General features: G+C 36.1%; 1 protein-coding gene across 2 annotated transcripts in view; it reads left to right on the forward strand.

Annotated features, from left to right (window-relative positions):
- The window catches only part of CDADC1 (cytidine and dCMP deaminase domain containing 1), a 50,249-nt gene extending 30,016 nt beyond the window's left edge, over positions 1-20,233 (forward strand). Inside the window, exons 6-11 of one of the 2 annotated variants that reach the window (XR_002079437.2) lie at positions 3,789-3,838; positions 6,970-7,139; positions 9,676-9,865; positions 10,693-10,802; positions 14,793-14,853; positions 16,573-16,590. Coding sequence is in view for 1 of the 2 variants with exons in the window: in XM_019447597.2 (XP_019303142.1) it covers positions 3,789-3,838; positions 6,970-7,139; positions 9,676-9,865; positions 14,793-14,853; positions 16,573-16,646 (545 nt within the window). In the remaining variant the exon portion in view is untranslated. Of the gene's footprint in view, positions 1-3,788; positions 3,839-6,969; positions 7,140-9,675; positions 9,866-10,692; positions 10,803-14,792; positions 14,854-16,572 lie in introns of both variants that reach the window. The other variant, XM_019447597.2, reaches the window with a different exon arrangement.
- Positions 20,234-20,518: the final 285 nt, after the last annotated feature.

Here is a 20,518-nt window from a genome sequence, read left to right on the forward strand (position 1 = left end):
TCCAGGGTGAGCGTAAGCTGGGAGATCGGAATCTGCTGTTCTTTTAGTTGATTTCAGTATCTCTTCTCATAGGAGAACATCTCGTCGTGCCATGTAGGATTCCAGTGTGTAAAGGTGCAGTAATGCATAGATAGAAATTTGCATCTATGTTCTTTATAAGATACTCTATAAATGTATCTACTATTTCTGTGCAGAGTTTTATACATGAAGTTGTGCTTCTGCTCTTGATGGGTAACTTGAAAGATTTTTACAGGTTAATTTTTTTTTTTTTTTATTGTGGATGGCTTTTTTGCCTGGAACCCAAATCTTGAATAGGATGCAACTCTCTGTCACGCACTCCACACCACTCTCTGCTCTCCCAGGGAAGGGACAGTTTTTCCTTAGCACTAAGCATGATGTGCTGAGTGGATAAAGGAAATCTTTTTATATCCAAAGTTAAATGGTCCAAAATCCCTTATCCAAAATTCTTGGAGCCAGATGAAAAGGAGTTCAGAATTTTTCAGATTTTAGAAAGGTAATATGGTACATGTATTGTATATGACACAGCATTCCAGGGGGTCTGGCACAGTGCATTATAATCAAACACATACATGTGGAGTAGAATGTATGAATATTTGCACTAAATATTTGGTTAGGTGTGACCATGAAATAAGTACATCAAGCTGTAAAAAAAAAAAAAAAAAAACTTGATAAAAGGGACTTCAGATGAGAAATACTGGACCTATATAACAGTAACAATTTATTAAGCACCTAGAATGTTTCAGGCACAGAGCCGGGCAATTTATATATGTATCTTATTTAACACTGAGGGCAGTCCAGCAAGTTAGATAGCCCCTGATGGAGTGTCCTAAAAACTCAGGCTTTTAATTTCACACTGTTCAGTTTACTTTGATTTTATTTCACTCCATAGGTGAAGACACCATTTCATTAAACCACTTTATTTAAAAATATGAGTGAAATGAATTCCAGAACCTCTAACAACAGACTTCTAAAAGTAATTGAGAAGCTGGTGCTTAATAATTGTATTTTAAATGATGAATAAATAGGATCCACAGAGGTGTCATTAAAAGAAGCTATGAGGTAGCAAAAACATGACAAAATTCAACTAGACTCTAGAGGGGGGAAAAAAGAGGAGGGCATTGCATCTTGTCTACCTGATTTAAGTGTGATTTTTAAATCTTTTTTGGGGGTCCCATTTTCCCTTAGACTAAGTGTTTTTCAAAGCTGAGGATTATGCCTTCCTCCTGAACCACAACATTGATGATGAAAGTAGGTTGGAGAAGCCATGAAAGTTAACTGTTTCAGATCATAACTTGGTGATTCTCAACTTGTAGTGTGCCTATGAATCAGAGGGGATGCTCATGAAAAATGTGGGTTCCTGAGCCCTGGCTGAAGTCTTTGGAGAGGTCACTTCAGGGGATTTCCCTGGGAGCCAGGAGTCTTCCTTTTAACAAACATCCAGTGATTCTGATGAAGTGGCTGTGGACCACACTTGGGCAAATGCTGATATGACCACAGAATCTGGAGCTAAAATAACCACACCTGTGTTCCAGAATCGTGGGCTGAAGAGTTCTCTGACTTTTGGTGATTGGAGTCTCAGAAATTTGGCTCAGTGAATATAATAAGTTGACCTTTTCCTTCAAAGGTATACAGAGAAAGAAAACCTGTGAATGAGCAGATTATGGGGAGCAATGTCTGTACAAATTGCAGACATGAAAAGATTCTTGAGAAATTACCTCATCTGTCATCCGACCTTGGAGCTGTGTGAAATCTACTCCATCTAACATGGATAAAATTTTATTCTGATTTTAAGAGACATAGAAAAGAATATTCTGTTGGTTTAACTAAACTTAGAAAGGCAGTAGAGCCACATACTGAGGGAAAATTACATTTTTCCCCTCCTGACAAGGTTTAGTCTGTCCCCAGACTGAAACAGAAAAAGTGGCTCCTGAGACTAAAAAAAAACATAACATGAAAAATACTTAGTGTTGATGGTAGGAAAAATAGACTCTTCATATGAAGAATTTCTATTTCAGTCTCTCATTTTTTGTTTCAGGTTTGTACATGTATTAAGGATAGTTTTACTTAAAGGTTTTGGTTTATATTTATAACTTCTGCCACTTGCCTTAGAAATGAGCATAAAGCCATAATTATATTCTTTTCCACCCTTATGTTATGTTCTGCACATCTTGGAAGGAACAAAGTTTTGTTTACAGCAAAATCTCTTCCATGAATCTCCACTCTAGAATAAGCCTTCCCATACCCTCCATTCCTCAGCATGGGGTGCATTTCCATTCTAGCACAAGCACAGCACATGGGTGCTTCCTGTCTGTCTCCCACTTCAGACTATAAATTTCATGAATACAGGAACTTTTCAGCATTGTCTCACTTGGGCGTTCAATAAAGGGAAATCTTTGTTACGAAATTCTTAATGTCAAAGGGAGGGGTAGATTTCATTTAGTGGGCTAAATTTTAGTCACTTGATTACTTTGCCTGTTTTCTCATCTAGAAAAGGAAATTTTATCTGCTTTACCTTTACGGTAAAAATGAGATAATGGGTAAAAAGTGCTTAAAATAAATTACACAAATGCTTTGTGATATAATTGTGAAAACTTGAGCTTGCTTGAACTGAAGATGGGGAATTTTATTATAGTATCGTAAGTTTTAAAAATTAACTTATTTGTAAGGCAAACTAGTTTTTAATACCTAGATGGAATGAAGTTATCATTGGAGGGATTAACTTTTGGGAAATTGTGGAGTGAAACTACAGTTTCATTTAATCCTTACCAATATGAAAATGCCCTAGTGTAAGTTCCCAGATTGTTACTGTTTCTGCGTAAATGTACCTGCTTAACCACATCAGTCCCTTATTAAGATTTTGATAAATACTGTGGTTTTCGTAATTATAATTGTCTTTAGAAATTTGAAACTTATCTTTGTATTAGTAAAAGGAAAAAGTAAATCCTTGATATGCAGCATTTCTATTTTGTTTTTTTTAAAACTTTCTGTTTCAGATTCATGGTTTTAAAAACTACAGCTTTATTTGTTGTAGAGGTTTTGGTTCTGCAGGGAAATTGTAACCTTATGTTTATAACTTCCACTTGATTTAGAAATGAGCATCATTCACTAAGTTGGCATTCTTTTCCCATTGAGATAAACTCTGAAGGTCAGGAAAAGGACTTTCATATAGATATGAAAGCCCATAAAAACTTGCTTTTGTTTGTATTATAAGTTTGAGCTTTATTTCTTAGCAACAATATTTCCATAAAATGTATTTTCCATGATTAGAGTGTAAAAAATGCTAGAAGACAGATTTGATTGTTGTGAATTATTGTTACATTAAATTCATTAGTTCAGAAACTTCTTTTTAAGTCAATTTCCTCATCTGTTAGAAATAGTCTTTTAGAGACTGATTTGTTGGTGGAGAATCTATAAAATTACCCTCGGTTCTGGTTACAGCTTTGCGGTGATCTGACTGTGGGCACTGCCATTGTAATGAGCTCAGCATATAGATCCTGTGTGATTGGGTTGGTAATGACACTGTATGGTTATTTAGTACCTGGTTCCCATATTCCATGCCTGAAAGTATTTACTTTAGTGGTAAACTTTTACTACACAAATTTATTTAGTAATAAAAAGCTATTTATTTCTATAGTTAGTGAAGATATCAAGGATTGCTGCTACATTGTGAATTATGTTTCAATACTATGTACTGTTTTTAGAAACTTGTATTTCTGAAACTAACAAATCACTGATTTTTGCTGTGTTAAATGACATTTATCTTTCAGAGGATCATAAAACTGGAGTTGGAGCAGTCATTTGGGCAGAAGGAAAATCTGTAAGTATGAAGATAGTTCTTTAAACATTTAACCTTGATTTTGTTTAAACCTAGTTCAATCTTAAGTGCATTATATTTTATTGATCCATTGGGGTTAATATTTCATTTTGGTGCATTTGTTAAATTCGATAAATATTTGATCATTCCCCCAACAATTGTCTAGGTAGATTAATTGATTTAGCAAACATTTATTAAACATTTTCCACAGGGTAGGCGCTGTGCCACAATGAACAGTGGGGAGGTAAGGACCACGTTTCCTGCCCTTGGTGGCCTTAAATAGTCTATTAATGGAGACGGGGGAACGAAAAACAGGCTGGTATATAACTGTAATTATAACATGACACTGGGAGTGCAGGGAGCAGAAATCTCTACACTGCTTGGAGAAATGAGTAAAATATTCTTAGAGGAGGTAGGGTGCTATTTATTAGTCTTGAAGAATGCGTAGGAAGGCATCAGGCAGAGCAAATTAGCGTGACTGGGAAAATAAGAGGCAAAGGTAGAGGGTACGAGACAGAATTTGAGAAAATTCAAGTGATTTGGTGTGTAGTGTGTGCTGTAGTGTGCATAGTGGAGTATGTGCACACTATCTGTATATTAGTGTAGCAAAAAATTAGACCGGACCACGAAGCACTTTGCATACCATGCAGAGAGTTCATCCTTTCTACAGTGGGATACTCTAGTGCTAACCAGCAGAAATAAAAAGCAAGTTACACATAATTTTAAATTTTTGAGGAGCCACATTAAAAAAAAAGAAAAAAAGAAAAAAAGAAACAGGTGAATTAATTTTAAGAATATATATATATATTTAATGTTTTATTTATTTTTTATTTTTTTTTTTTTTAATTTTTTTTTTTCAACGTTTTTTATTTATTTTTGGGACAGAGAGAGACAGAGCATGAACGGGGGAGGGGCAGAGAGAGAGGGAGACACAGAATCGGAAACAGGCTCCAGGCTCTGAGCTGAGCTGTCAGCACAGAGCCCGACGCGGGGCTCGAACCCACAGACTGTGAGATTATGACCTGAGCCGAAGTCGGACACTTAACCGACTGAGCCACCCAGGCCCCCCAGTAATATATTTTATTTAATCATATTTCCAGATATTATTTCAACCTGTAATTGGCATAAAAGCTATTAATAAAATATTCTGCATCTGGGGAGAGTATTAAGTCTTCACAGTCCTGTGTGTATTTTACACTTCTAGTGCTTCTGAATTCAGACTAACCACATGTGGCTAATGGCTACTGTATTGGACAGTGCAATCCAAGAATATTTTAAGTGGGAAAATAATTTGATCAGATTTACATTATAAGAAGAATGAAGTGGGGCTGGACAGCAAATAGGGAGTTAAGAAAAAGGAGATGATGAGGCCTCAGAGTTGTGGGGTTGGGTTGGAAAGGCGTGGGATCAAGAGATACTTAGTAACTATAAGGCTAGCTGAAAGGTGAGTAGGGAGCCTAGATTCTTCTTCAGTAGACTTCACGGCAACTAATTTGACTATTTCCCTGGATGTATCATAAGGCCCTCACGTTCAACCTAGCCAATAATCCAGTATCTTCCCTGCCAACCTAATCCTTCATCAGTGGTCACCATTACCATTCCCTGTTACTACACATATATAATCAATCACCAAGTGCTATAAATTCCACCTTCAAAAGATGTCTTGACTCTACCTAACTCGCCCCACCTGTTAACCACCTAATAGAATAGGTTCCTCTGCCACAAACTCCCATAGCATTCTGTGCGCCTAATTTATGATGCTCATCACAGTTGAAATTATGTGCACAGGTTCTTATCTCCAGTTTATGAGGGCAGGAAGACCCTGTCTTGCTTGCCGCTGTATTCCCAGCACAGTGCCTGGCCTATGGCTGGAACTCTCATTTGTGTTGATATGAATGCCCAGCAGCCTTTTGGCTTAACATGTGGTTCTCAAGTGCTTTATAGAGAATTTAAGTTTCCAGTCAAGTTATCTATGGTAGGTAGCCTGGTAAAGTGGAAAGACATGGGTTTGGGGTCCAGCAACCTGGGCTTGAATTCTGGCTATGTCACTAGCATTTATAACCCCAGACAAGTTTAATCTCTCTGGGCCTCAGTTTCCTTATCTGTAAAATGGGAAAAGTAATAGTACTACTGCCTAGATTGTTGTGAGGATTGATTAAATGAAATAATACATGAAAAACTTGGCATGATATTTGACATTTAGTAAATGCTCAAGAATAATTTCTTCTTATTATTATTGAGATAACATTTTATTTGTGTTTATTGGCTCATCATAACAATGATTTTTATCAAGCTGCCATAGTAATGAGTATGTTGATATTATCACATGAGTAGTTATAATATATTGAAATTTAGTGGTTTATAGTATATTCTAAATTATTATAAACACTTATGTTGTATAAAATATTTCACTCTAGTAACTGATAAAGCATTCATGTTATACCTAATATGCCATTGACCATGAGAAATTAAAAAAGCCACTTAAGTAAAAATATTCATTAAATATGTATTATTTTGTATATATATTATTTTATATATACACAATATAAATAAATACACAATAAATATGAAGTTAAAGGAAAGTGCATTTTTATTTTCCAGCAATATCACTACAGCATATTTTTAGTCTAATAGTTGAAATTGTTCAAAATATTTTCAGCATTTCTGGTTTGCTAACCAGTAGAACAGCACAGAGCATATACAAAATTAACAATTACTTATGGAGTACCTGTTATGTGTGGAGCACTCTAATAGGTGTACTTTAAGGCATAAAAAAGAGGCATAAAGCATGGTTTCTGTTTTCCAGGATCTTATCATTTATTTGGGGAAAGATGTCTGAATCGAGTCAAACAGTTTGTGAATTAAACAAGCTGGTGTTTAATAGCTAACACCAAGGACTGCCTTGAGATTATACGTTAGAAATGATCAGACTTCTTAAAATTTAGCTTTGATAAAACCATGTTGCAGCAGGAGGGTGTAGGATCGTATGTTTTTTTTTGTTTTTGTTTTTGTTTTTGTTTTTGGTGACAGAAAATGGAATTGGTTATATAAAGTGTGATGCCAGACTTTAAATACACTGCCAGATGCCCTTCTATGTTGACAGCTCAGCTTTGTTGGTTTGCTTGCTCTCACAGAGGAGTTGGGATGGAACCGGTGCCATGTACTTCATAGGATGCGGTTATAATGCTTTTCCTGTTGGGTCCGAGTATGCTGATTTCCCACACATGGATGATAAACAGAAAGACAGAGAAATAAGGAAATTCAGATACATTGTACATGCGGAACAGAATGCCTTGACATTTAGGTATGAAATTTGTTTGCATGTCTTTTCTTTAAAATGTAGCAAGGGTTAGTTGAAATTAGTTTCTTTTAGCTATAATTTCTTTCTTTTTCTTTTCTTTTTTTAATTCTAAGAAATATTCTTCTCAGAAGTATAATTTCGGATATACTTGGTCTGGGCTGTCTGACCTGAGGCCATTGCCAGAGATCCTCCACACCTTCAAATTTGCTGAGTGAGTCAGAGTGGCCAAAATGAACAAATCAGGAGACTGTAGATGCTGGAGAGGATGTGGAGAAACGGGAACCCTCTTGCACTGTTGGTGGGAATGCAAACTGGTGCAGCCGCTCTGGAAAACAGTGTGGAGGTTCCTGAAAAAGTTAAAAATAGACCTACCCTATGACCCAGCAGTAGCACTGCTAGGAATTTACCCAAGGGATACAGGAGTACTGAGGCATAGGGGCACTTGTACCCCAATGTTTATAGCAGCACTCTCAACAATAGCCAAATTATGGAAAGAGCCTAAATGTCCATCAACTGATGAATGGATAAAGAAATTGTGGTTTATATACACAATGGAATACTACGTGGCAATGAGAAAGAATGAAATATGGCCTTTTGTAGCAACGTGGATGGAACTGGAGAGTGTGATGCTAAGTGAAATAAGCCATACAGAGAAAGACAGATGCCATATGGTTTCACTCTTATGTGGATCCTGAGAAACTTAACAGAAACCCATGGGGGAGGGGAAGGGGGAAAAAAAAAGAGGTTAGAGTGGGAGAGAGCCAAAGCATAAGAGACTGTTAAAAACTGAGAACTGAGGGTTGATGGGGGGTGGGAGGGAGGGGAGGGTGGGTGATGGTATTGAGGAGGGCACCTGTTGGGATGAGCATTGGGTGTTGTATGGAAACCAATTTGACAATAAATTTCATATATTTAAAAAAAAAAAAAAACAAATTTGCTGAGCGAGCCTGTTTTTTTTTTGTTTGTTTGTTTTGTTTTTTTGTCTTCCTTCTCTCTCCAATATAAAACTGCTTGGTGTTTGTCCTTAGGGTCTTCCACTTTCTCAGTTGTAAGATGTCCTTTGTTTTCTAAACCTAGAACGCATATACTTAGGAATATATAGATTTTATCATGAACCAAATTGCTTTAACATAGTTTCAGTGAGAGATTATAACTGGCATCACCTCCTTCTGATGTTCATTTAGATCATTTCCACAAACATTTCTCAGTCATTACCACTGAGGGAGTGATCTTAGGGGGTTCAAAACTGAGCGAGACATGGCTTTGGTCTTTGAGGAGCTTATAATGTGGCAGGAGGATAGAAAAGTGCTTTTGAGCCAAGGTGATCGGTTCTCTGGGAAATGCCAACACAAAGTCCTGTGGAAATTCATGGACTGCTACAGATGGAGGGGAAGTGAAAGGGGAAAGCTTTAAGGAGGAGCTGGCATTTGAGCTGGGTTCTGAACGTCTGGTAGGATTGTGGCAATTGAAGAGGCTTACCTGAAGCCATCCTTGCTTCAGGCATAGCAATGGTCTAGAAGTAGGAAAATGCTTGTGTGTTTGGGAACATGAGTGTTCCAGTTGGGCTGGACTGTGGAGCATGTGGGAGTAGGTTGGGGCTGGACAAGGGAGGACTTTGAATTTAAAAGTGGGGAGTTGGAAGGGCGTTGACAGAGCCACCCTACCAATCACTTAGGTTGCAGGTATATTATTTAAATAGACCAGATGCATAACATTCTGTTGCCCTAGTCTAGGCAAACAGAATGAGTCTGAACTGGGGAGGTGAATATGGAGGGCGGATGGTTGTGTAGGACAGCTGACTGAGAGCAGTGGAAACCACAGAACCAGGAAGTGTAATCCCCATAGCTTCAGATGAGGGCATTTCTTGGTCCTAAACTCCCTCAGCAAACAGTTGCTCTGTTCTTTTCCTTGTGCTCTTCATTACGGGTTTACTTGCTTACTTTATGCGGAGGTATGAATCTGTTAAAGCCAAACGCTTGTTAAAATAAAGTATCCTTTCTCAGAGAGGGAATAAAGGAACTGTAACTCAAAGCAGAATTTTAATATTAATTTATCAATTTAATAAGCATTTATTAAATAATCAGTCGATACTAGATAAGGGTTAGATCCTTTGGCTACCATGATGAGCTAATGTCTAATCTCTCATGGTAAACTCTCAAAGAGGAGAGTTTCTAGCCCCTCATTCTGGTATTACAAAGTTCTTACTTATCCATTGTTCTTGCTCTCCCTCCCTTCCTCCCTCTCTCTTTCAGTGTCTTTTTCTGTTTTTATTTGTAATCTAATACTGAACATCTTACCAATTGCTTAGAATAATAAATGAATTTTAATTATAATAATTGTCATGTTCAGATTGTATATTAACATTTTATGAGTTTATATATTTTGTATGTTCACTAATTTGGCAAGAATAAAGTTTATTGTTGTTTATAATGCTGTAAATTTGTTTTAAAAGCAGCTCAGTTTTAGTATTTAAAGATTTCTCTAAAATATAACTATCATTGTGGAAGCTACCTTCCTAATACTTATAAATTTTTTGTAGGTGTCAAGAAATAAAACCAGAAGAAAGAAGTATGATCTTTGTCACAAAGTGCCCATGTGATGAGTGTGTACCTTTAATTAAAGGTGCAGGCATAAAACAAATCTATGCAGGAGATGTAGATGTTGGAAAAAAGAAAGCAGACATCTCTTACATGAGATTTGGGGAACTTGAGGGTGTTAGCAAATTTACAGTAAGTAGATACACATTTTTTTCAAGTATACCTTCTATTATATTGTTACCTACCCTGCTGAATATTTTTAGTTAGTGATTCCCATGCTTTTAAAGACTTTCAACAAACTATTGTCACTGAGTTTATTTTTATGTGCAACTACTCATCTAATTACAGATTTTCAGCTTAGGATCTCTGTTTTATGAATCGACATGTCCTTAACAAGTTGCACATTATTGACCTTACAGATCCTGAATTGGTGGACCCTTTAGTGCCACCTGGTGGCTAACAAAAGAAAATCCCTCACCCGCCTCTTCACCCTTCTGGTTTGGAGTGGTAAATAGAGATGAAAATAGTTTAGGATTACCCAAAAGACAGGGACCCACACAAATACACACACACACACACACACACACACACACACACACACGTGCCCTCACGACACATTTCTCATGGGAAAAATTAGAAAAGATAGAAGGGATTTAATATTTGATGTTTCAGAAAAAGTACTGAGATACTTCATGGAAAACATAGAACTTTATTTTACTATTTAGTCTTTTAAAAAACTTTTTTTTTCTGGTTTATTTATTTTTGAGAGAGAGAGAGAGCAAGCAGGGGAAGGTGCAGAGAGAGAGGGGGACAGAAGATCCAAAGCAGGCTCTGTGCCGACAGCAGAGGGCCCAATGTGGAGCTCAAACTCACAAACCATGAGATCGTGACTTGACCTGAAGTCTGACACTCAACTGACTGGGCCACCCAGTGCCAGGCGCCCCTAAAAAACTTTTTAGAAACAATCTCAAACATACAGAAAAGTTACAAAACCACTACAAAGAACTTTTTTTTTTCAGAAACGTTTGAGAGTAACTTGTTGACATGGTGGCCAGATCACTCTTGGGGCGCCTGGGTGGCTCAGTCGGTGGAGCGTCCAGCTTTGGCTCAGGTCATGATCTTGCAGTTGGTGAGTTCGAGCCCCACATTGGGCTCTCTGCTGTCAGACTGTCAGCGCAGAGCCCACTTCGGATCCTCTGTCCCCCTCTCTCTGCACCTTCCCTGCTCATGCTCTCCCAAAAAAAAAGAAAAAAAAAAAACTAAAAAAAAATGATAGCCAGATCACTCTCAAATAGTTTATTACACATTTCCTCAAATGGTAGATTCTCCTACAAAACCATGATACAGCCACAAAACTTGGGAAATTATCATTGATAATTTCATCCACAGATTCTAGCCAAAGTTTACCAGTTGTCCCAGTGTTCTATATAGCAAAAAGATCCCCTCTCCAGAATCATGTTGATTTTTAATGATAACTCTGGCATTTAATGTAACACTTATATACAAGAATTTGCGGTAGATATAAAAGGCATATAACTATTTATAAATTTCAAATGTACATTCCTGTTTGAGTCCAGAGTGCCTGGAACATATAAGGCACCAAAAAGATATGTTTTAAAGTGTCTATTAGGGCACCTGGCTGGCTCAGTCGCTTAAGCCTCTGACTCTTGGTTTCGGTTCAGGTCATGATCTCATGGTTCGTGGAATCGAGCCCTGCATCAGACTCTGTGCTTGCAGTGTGAAGCCTACTTGGGATTCTCTCTCTTCTTCCCTCTCTGCCCCTTTCCTGCTCTCTCTCTCTCAAAATAAATAAATAAAACATTAAAAAAATAATAATAATAAACTATATATGTGTATACATATACTTATATATTTATATTAAAAATTTTGGAATTATAACAGCATATTGCCTAGGTTTTGTGTGTATGAAGTATCATAACTATTTACCCTTTTTATTTTTGTCATTTATTTTTGTTTTTTTATTTCCAGTTTTATTTAAAGTTCATGATTTTTTAAAAAAAGGAGGGCCCTGAAAGAATGGAGAGATGAGCAAGATGCCTCTTTTGTAAAAGCAAACAAAAACTTACATCCAGCTAGTCAAAGAGAAATCTCTGGTTTTGTGTTTTTGTTTTCTGTCTCTTCATTCCTCCTGAGGAGTAGAAGGAAATAGTTGTTTCACATTCTCTCCATAAAGATTAAATGACCTAGCTCTTCAGGACTGTGACAGACAGATTAAGTGAATTCTGAAATATTTTGCTTACTGGCAGATTTGAGTAGCTTTCTCACTGTAAAGACAATGAAGAGGTCAGAAGAATGTAAGATATAGGGTGAGAGAAGCAGAAGGAGGCAGGAAGACAGAGGGTGTGAGGCCCCTCGGCAGAGATGGGCCAAGACCCACAGGAGTACCCCACTCAGGTGCACACGATTCTTCTCTGTGCTCCTTCTGGTGAAGGTTAACTCTCTCCTACTTTTCCTCCTTCTCCTCCTTTCCCTCATCTGGCCTGGTTTGCAATATTATGTAAATGACTTAAACTCCCTGGTTAGCTAAATGCCTAGGGTTTTTTTTGTTTTGTTTTTTGTTTTTTTTATAAATACCAGAGACTAACATGAACTAGTATTCATTCTAAATTTGAATGTCAATAATGGTTATACTTATTTTTAGATTGTCAACAGTAGTATAGGCATGTCCAAAAAATTGATTTTTTTTAAGATTAAAGCAAATTGAAATTAATTTTGTTTGGAAAACTTGCTTTTCTCCTTGAGGTGTTACCATATACCTTGAGATGAGTGATTCTGTTCTGTGGGATTGTTGCAAACTAGGCTAGGGCTGAGCAACAGTATTTTCAAGAATAGATTTTACCAGTGTAAACCCATGTCCTTATTCAGAAAGCTTTTGTTTTCTTTCTATTTAATACATGTACATTTTTCTCTATTAGGTCATATTACTTATTTTAAATTTATTTATTTTGAAAGTAATATATGCTCATTTTAGAGGACCAAGGATGTAAAGAAGAACAGATATTTTCTTACAGCTCATAGATACTACTGTTAACATGTTGCTGTATTTTCTGTGTCATTGAGAATTCTTCAAAAATAATGTTTAATAGTTATACAATATTCTAACTTACAGATATAACTTATTTAACCATCCTCCTGTTGTGAGGCACCTAAATGGCTCCTAAGTTTCTTAAAGTTAGAAATAGTCTTTTTATGATTATCCTTAAATATAGATTCAGTGTTATTAGTTTTTACTTTTCCAAAATTAATAGATTTTAGTAGTTTGACATGTTTTGAAACATGCCTTTTTTTTTTTTTTTTTTTTTTTTTTTTTTTTTTTAAGTTCATATGTAATTTTCCACCCCATGTCAGTCCTCTTTTTCCTGGTGCTAATCCCAACCATCCCATTTCTATAGGCAACCAACCAGTTCTAGATGTCCTCCCTTTCCAAAGACTTTTTTATCCATGGAAAAATGTTTGTCTTGTATCTCATTCCCCCTCAAGGATCATGATAGTTTGATGAACTCATTGATGCTTACAGAAGGCACATTGAGTTGTGCCTTTCTAGACATAGTGCCCTAATAGGCCTTTTTGGTCAAGTCATTAGTAATTCTGATGATGGGGATTTCTAGCCAAGTGAGAAGGGAAGTGCTGTGCCGTGACCTACTGATTACACTCAGTTTTTCTTCTCAGCTGCCCCACGCTTCTCGGTACTATCTGAGAACAATCAGGCTTCCCTATTTCTTTTTGAACGGTTGAGATGGAAAACTGTAATCAGAGGAGATATGGTATATGATGTGATATAACCATACTAAAAGGCAAGATTATCTTGGTCGTACTTTCTCTCTTTATATCTAAGCCTTCTCTGGGTGTTATAAGATGCCATAGGACCTGGAGATGGAATGTGGTGTGGTGGAAACTCTACAGTGTTGGGCAAACTCAGATGCGAATTCTGTTGCTGCCCTTAGTGGGCAAGTCACTGCACTTCTCTGGTCTTCTGCTTCTTTACCTTTAAAATGAAAGTAAAGGATCTTTAAAGTTCCTTCCTTCCTGGGAATGCAAACTGGTGCAGCCACTCTGGAAAACAGTGTGGAGGTTCCTCAAAACATTAAAAATAGATCTACCCTATGACCCAGCAATAGCACTGCCAGGAATTTACCCAAGGGATACAGGAGTGCTGATGCATAGGGGCTCTTGCACCCCAATGTTTATAGCAGCACTCTCAACAATAGCTAAATTATGGAAAGAGCCTAAATGTCCATCAACTGACAAATGGTTAAAGAAATTGTGGTTTAGGGGCGCCTGGGTGGCTCAGTCGGTTGAGCGTCTGACCTCGGCTCAGGTCATGATCTCGCGGTCCGTGAGTTCGAGCCCTGCGTCGGGCTCTGTGCAGACAGCTCAGAGCCTGGAGCCTGTTTCAGATTCTGTGTCTCCCTCTCTCTCTGACCCTCCCCCGTTCATGCTCTGTCTCTCTCTGTCTCAAAAATAAATAAACGTTAAAAAAAAAAAAATTAAAAAAAAAAAAGAAATTGTGGTTTATATACACAACGGAATACTACTTGGCAATGAGAAAGAATGAAATATGGCCTTTTGTAGCAGCGTGGATGAACTGGAGAGTGTTATGCTAAGTGAAATAAGTCATACAGAGAAAGACAGATGCCATATGTTTTCACTCTTATGTGGATCCTGAGAAACTTAACAGAAGACCACGGGGGAGAGGGAGGGAAAAAAAAAGAGAAGGAGGGAGGCAAACCATAAGAGACTCTTAAAAACTGAGAATAAACTGAGGGTTGATGGGGGGTGGGAGGGAGGGGAAAGTGGGTGATGGGCATTGAGGAGGACACCTGCTGGGATGAGCACTGGGTGCTGTATGGAAACCAATTGGACAATAAATTCCATATTAAAAAAAAATTCCTTCCTTCCCTAAGAATATTGATTCTGATCCCAGAAGTCATATCATTCAGGGTCATTTAGGGTCATTATAGGGACTGGTTGGTATGAACATGCTTTTTTTTTTCCTTACATTTAAAAAAAATGTTTTGATATTGACAACAGGGTACTGAAATGCTGTTTATTAAATCCTTCTTAAACATATAAATAAAAGGTTTGTACCCTTTTACAGTGGCAGCTGAATCCATCAAGAACTTGTGTGGGTGAACAAAATGAGCCTGAAAGCAGAGAGAGTAAGTATTTAAAAGTCTCTTATTAAGCTTAACTTTGTTGCTAAGAAGAAAGGATACATAGTGAGTTTTAATGATCAGGTGTTTGAAATTGTGGTTGTAGATAGACCATTTTCTTTTTGCAAGTTAGATTTTTGCCATTCAAGTTGTTTTACAAACATTTGTGTATCTACTATATGCTAGATTCAATGGAAAGTGCTGGTTTATAATCAGTCCCATAGAATCTGCAGTTTAATACAAATAATCATGCACAAATTGAATATATAAATTAAATTTATATGAAAGAGTAAACAACAAGGCTCTTCTATACCAAACAAAAGCTTGCTGGACAGTTAGAAAGGACAAATGTGTATAATTAATACAGATGGCTCTAAGGCCAAATTAGAGGATATATACTTTTTTATTAGAGTAAAGGCACATTTGCAGAGATTGGTCAGACAAAGGAAATGCTCTGGTTATTTGAATAATCTAACTAAAGTCATCTCAGCTACCATAAATGAATTACTTACTAGTCTTCAAAGCTTTATTATTTGCATATTAACACAGGTATTTTTAATGTAATGTCATCTTTGGGAGATCTTGTAATTCCTTAGCCACATAATTTTGACTATGAGTTATTGCTATACAGTATTCTCTTTAAATATTAGCTATGTTATCTGTTTGGATTCTAGGTAAATGGAAGTTAATTATAATAAGTAAAAATTTTTTGATAATAACAATGATTTGATTACCCTGAAAAGTTAGGAAATATAAAGGTCTTTGTGAAAAGAATTCCTATTCTATAATTTCCGTGCAAATATCTTGATTTTCTGTGTTCTGAATTAGCTTTACTTATTCAAGTAGTGTATTTTTTATTTGCAATCTGGAAAAAAAAGACCTATCCACTCCATCTTCTAAAAAAATTAACCAGGAAAAAAGAAAAAAATGCAAAGAAAAATACATGTGGATCTGATTAAAGAATGTGTATTCAATAACAGTGTTTGAGGGGGTCAATTAATAATTCCCTGTTGTTAGGGAAAGGACACAATTGGCACTAACCATACAAAAGATGAATTTATTTATCTGTGTTAAAATTAAGAACATCTGTTCATCAAACGATGTCATTGAAAGAGTACAAAGGCAAGCCATAGAATAGGAGATATTTGCCACTTAATCATCAATAAAGGGCTTGTATCTAGGATTTATTATTCCTAGATCACCAAGGAAAGGAAAACATGCTGCAGCTAGCAGTCCTGAGATTGAAAGGCGAGGTTGCGATAGGGAGGGACAAGAGCAAGGCTTCTGCTTTGTTGGCAATGTTTTATTTATTGACCTGGGTTAGGGTCACATGTTGGTTTACTTTATGACTGTTCACTGAACTGCAAGTTCATGTTTTATATATATTTTTGAACAAGTGCTTGATAGCAACAAATAATATTCCTGTCTCTTTTTAAATTTTGTAACAGCATTATTGAGGTAGAATTTGTATATCATATGTTTGCCCTTTTAAAGTACAGATTTCAGAGTTTAGTGAACCCACTCGTCAGTAGGGCAGATACTGTACTACCAGAGTGAGTTTTCTGGAGTCTGTTCTTCAACAGTTGAGAATTTTAAGGTAAAATAAAAATGAGTGTTCCTTTTGAATTTAGGCATTATTTTGATCTTATAACCTATATGACTTTAACAAATACCCACGTATTTGAAGTGAAACTTTCCTGACATTGAGTTATTCTTGAACGCCAGATGGTGTGTTGAGACCCATACCTCCCGGTGAAGATCAGCACCAAAGCAAAAAGCTGTGTCTCGGGAACCGCTAAGAAGTCCTGTCTAGACTGCAGTGAAGCCTCAAGAACTTTTATTGCACTTTTAAAACTTTAGCCTTGTTAACTCAGAAAATAAGGATGGATTTTATGAATAACTGGAAAAAAAATTTAAGGAAGCTACTTTATTATCACCATATGAATGATTTTAATGACAATATTTTTATTTTAGATTTGTCTGTTTTCCAGAATATAGCAGTGTGGTCTTTTATTACATTAAATGAGGTAGCAATAATTTAATGAGATCAATTTAATCACCTGTTGAGGTTAATTTCTCCTTGTCTTAGCTTTACATTAGCCAATTTTTTTAGAGGGGCTGGTTCACTGGGGTCACATCTCAGCAGAGAATTCTACACCTTTTAAAAAATATTAATTCCTTCAGATTATGAAGGTGATAATTAGTAAACTGCTCCAGGGAAGTAAATGATGACCTGGCCATTTTTAAGTCGGTGTATGGCTCACCAAAAGTTCACATTTATTATACCTAAAGCTTTTTAATAATCGGAATTTAATTAGGATTGAATCCTAATTAAATCGTAATTAGGTTCATAAAAATGAAGTTGATATACATGATCCCCATTATAAAAGTATATTCCTGACAACATTCTTAATTTTCTTTTAAAACTCTTCCAATATGTAGAAATCACAATGATTTGTTGGACTAGGGTGTTATATCACTGATTTGGGATAGCAGTAGGAAGAAAATACTATTCTGAGGCAGCACTGATTCTTGAAGTCATTCACACTGCCAACTTTGGTTATGATGTTAACAGTAAAGAAATAGTCTGGAGTATTGAAACTAGCCTTTTTTGAATTCCATTCACCAATGCTGCCCATTTTTCGCTCCATACAATTAATAGAGTGTCTCATGGCTTTCAGTGGAAGGTTTTAAAAAAATTATTTGCAAACCTTAAGAATACTGGGAATCTTGAAAGTAAAATTATGGCCAGTCAGGTCAGTTGCATTCCAAATTGCTCTTTGTGAAACCTCTCAACTTTTATTTGCTGAGAAACTTTCAGGAAATTAGTCCAAAGATGAAGGTACATGTCTTGCACTTTCCTAGAGTTAGGGAGGGAGTGCATAGCCCATGGCCCACGGGCCTGGATGTGACATCATGAGGCACATCTGCCTTGGCTGTGCAGAGATAATCAGGTTTGCCCCTGCGATCAACCCCTTCCCTTCCACGACACCACTTGGCCTCATGAGGCCTCCTAACGGAGTCTCTCAGAACTCTACACAGGAGAATCCAAATGTTGACCAATGCCCCTATTTGAACAGCAGCCCGCTTAGGTGCACTGGGAGTTCAAAGTCATCATACCAGCCAGTTGAGAAATGCCTTAAATATTGAGAGAGGGGAGGAGAGATATCCTTAGAGATAACTAAGGCAAATTTGAAAACCAGTAGTGAAGCTGTTTTAAAATATTTATCAATATGAAAATACTGAGATTTGCTTACATCCTCCCAGTTGCTTCAATATATTAATTATACATGTTTAAATTCATGTTAGAATTGTTGTTTTTTTACTAATATGTCATCCACATTTAATATTTTATAAATCAATCAGCAAAATTTTTATAAGATGCCAAAGCCTGGTATACTGCCAGGTTTATGGATGCATGTGTTGGATGTTGAGGGGGATATCAGAAGGGAGAAACATAAAATGGGAAAAACTAGGCTTAGGAAGTAGAAAATGGATATTTACAAGCACTATTAAAATATTCATGATAATGCATATTTCCTTCTTTACAACCTTATAAACTTTACAACTCAGTTTTCAACATTTATTGAGAATTTACTATGTAGTACCAGAAGGAAGGCTCTATGAGGGCAGGGATATATATATATATATGTATATTCATATATATATTTATATATATATGAATTTATATGTGTGTGTGTATATATATATATATATGAATTTATATATTTATGTGTATAAATATATAAATGTTTTAAATGATGAATCCAGTGCCTACAATAGTGCCTGGCACATAATAGGCATTCAGTAAGTATTTGTTGATTGATTGAATGAGTACAGGACACTGACTAGATCCTGGAAATAAGAGGTGTAAGAAATGCTCCCTCATCTCAAGAAGCTCACAATCTAGTGGAAGACAGAAGCATGAGAGAATGATTCTCAGAGGGGGTTCCCTGGACAAGCTGCTTTAGCATCACCTGGGGACTTGTTAGAAATGCAGATTATTGGGGTCCGCTGAGACCTATTGAATCAGATACTGTGTGTGGGACCTAGCAATCTCTGTTTTCACAGCTCTCCTAATGACCTTGGAGTTTGAGAACCACCCTATGAATGTAACTATAGAAAGCTTATAATATATATAATTAAAACTACTAGAAATAATAACAAACAACTCTGTATTGCAAGGAAACTAGGATGTGTTTTTAGCTAAGAAAAGGTATGAGGTATGGAGATGTATTTTTGTTAAGAGAAAAGAAAGTAAATTTTGTCCTAAAGTAAAGCTGGTTATTTCAGAATGAAAAGAGAAAAATAAAGGACAAACTAAGGACATAGACATTTAGGAAAAGAAAAAGAGAAAGGAAGGAAAAGAAGGAAGGGAGGGAGGGAGGGAGGATGGAAGGAAGGAAGGGAGGGAGTTAGTTTTGTAGTCACATTGGCTAAAAATTGAATTGTTATAAAGGTTTTTAAAAATGATACACTTGCTTTTTTAATAGTTTGCGTATGTAATTTTCTTTCATTTGCAGAAAGGGCAAAGTTTTCTTGGACTATTGGTCTGCTCTTAATAAGATATTATGAATGTTTTGTTTTGTTTTGTTTTGTTTTACCTTTTGAGTAATCTGCCTGAAAAGCAAAAATGTTGTGTTTTACTAAAATACTTTCCTGTGCTTCATGTTGTCTTTATCAGATCTTTGATTACTTAACTGAGTCTTAACGCTAAGAGCTGAATTTTACTTAAAACAATGTAATCTCCTGTATTTGCTTTTAAAATCTTTCGTCACTTTGGTTAAAAATATAATTAAGTATTATCTGTGATCCTATTTAGTCAAGTGTCCAAACCTTTTGATATTTTTTGCAAACTTTCCAAAATCGATTTTTAAACACAATTTTTTGACCTGGAAAGTGAGTTGGAGTTTTCCAGGGGTCCCTGGAACATCTCAAAAGATTTGTTTTTTCTCTTTATAAAAGGGAGGTGCTAAATGAATTGGTTTATGTGATATTGCTAAATTACATGGGAAGTATTGTTAAATAAGAAATATCAAGCTTTCTTTACATTGTATCTGTATAGGTATCTGTTTTAAGTGTTGCAGAAATTATATGAAATTCCTAGAAATCAGATGTCCCAGGATAATGTTATCACTGTAATTCCAGTTATTATCTTAAAATGTTGTATTCCCAGATATAATCAGATTTTCTTGCCAATTGCATTGTAATGAACTTTATCAGATCTTTAACCATGGCCATTTTTAAGTCCTTTCTCCTTTACAGACAGTTACTGTTTTATTCTGATGTTTTGTAAAAGTTTTCCTGTAAAAGTGCTTCATCTTCAAGGAGGTTCATGAATGGACTCTAACAAATATTGTGGAACACAAGTTTCTGATAACTTTAAGGTCGTCCAACTGAACTGGGTAAGAATTTCCATAACTACCGAAAAACTGAATTCACACAGAACAAACATTAATTACATGGGGTTGAATGAACATGGGAGTGAGTGAACTGAGGAGGATGATCATAATTTTTTATGACTTTTTGGTTTGAAACATTGCTGTTTTTTTTTAAATGTTTGGTTTTTCCAGATTTAAGAAAAACCTTTTTCTCTTTTCTCTTAATTTCTCTATGATTTATAGCAGTTTGTTGAATTATTCCTTTATAAGCAGAATTGAAACAATTGCTT

Source organism: Panthera pardus, unplaced genomic scaffold (genome assembly GCF_024362965.1).
Source record: "Panthera pardus isolate Hobbes unplaced genomic scaffold, ASM2436296v1 HiC_scaffold_1, whole genome shotgun sequence".
In the NCBI taxonomy this organism is placed as follows: domain Eukaryota; kingdom Metazoa; phylum Chordata; class Mammalia; order Carnivora; family Felidae; genus Panthera; species Panthera pardus.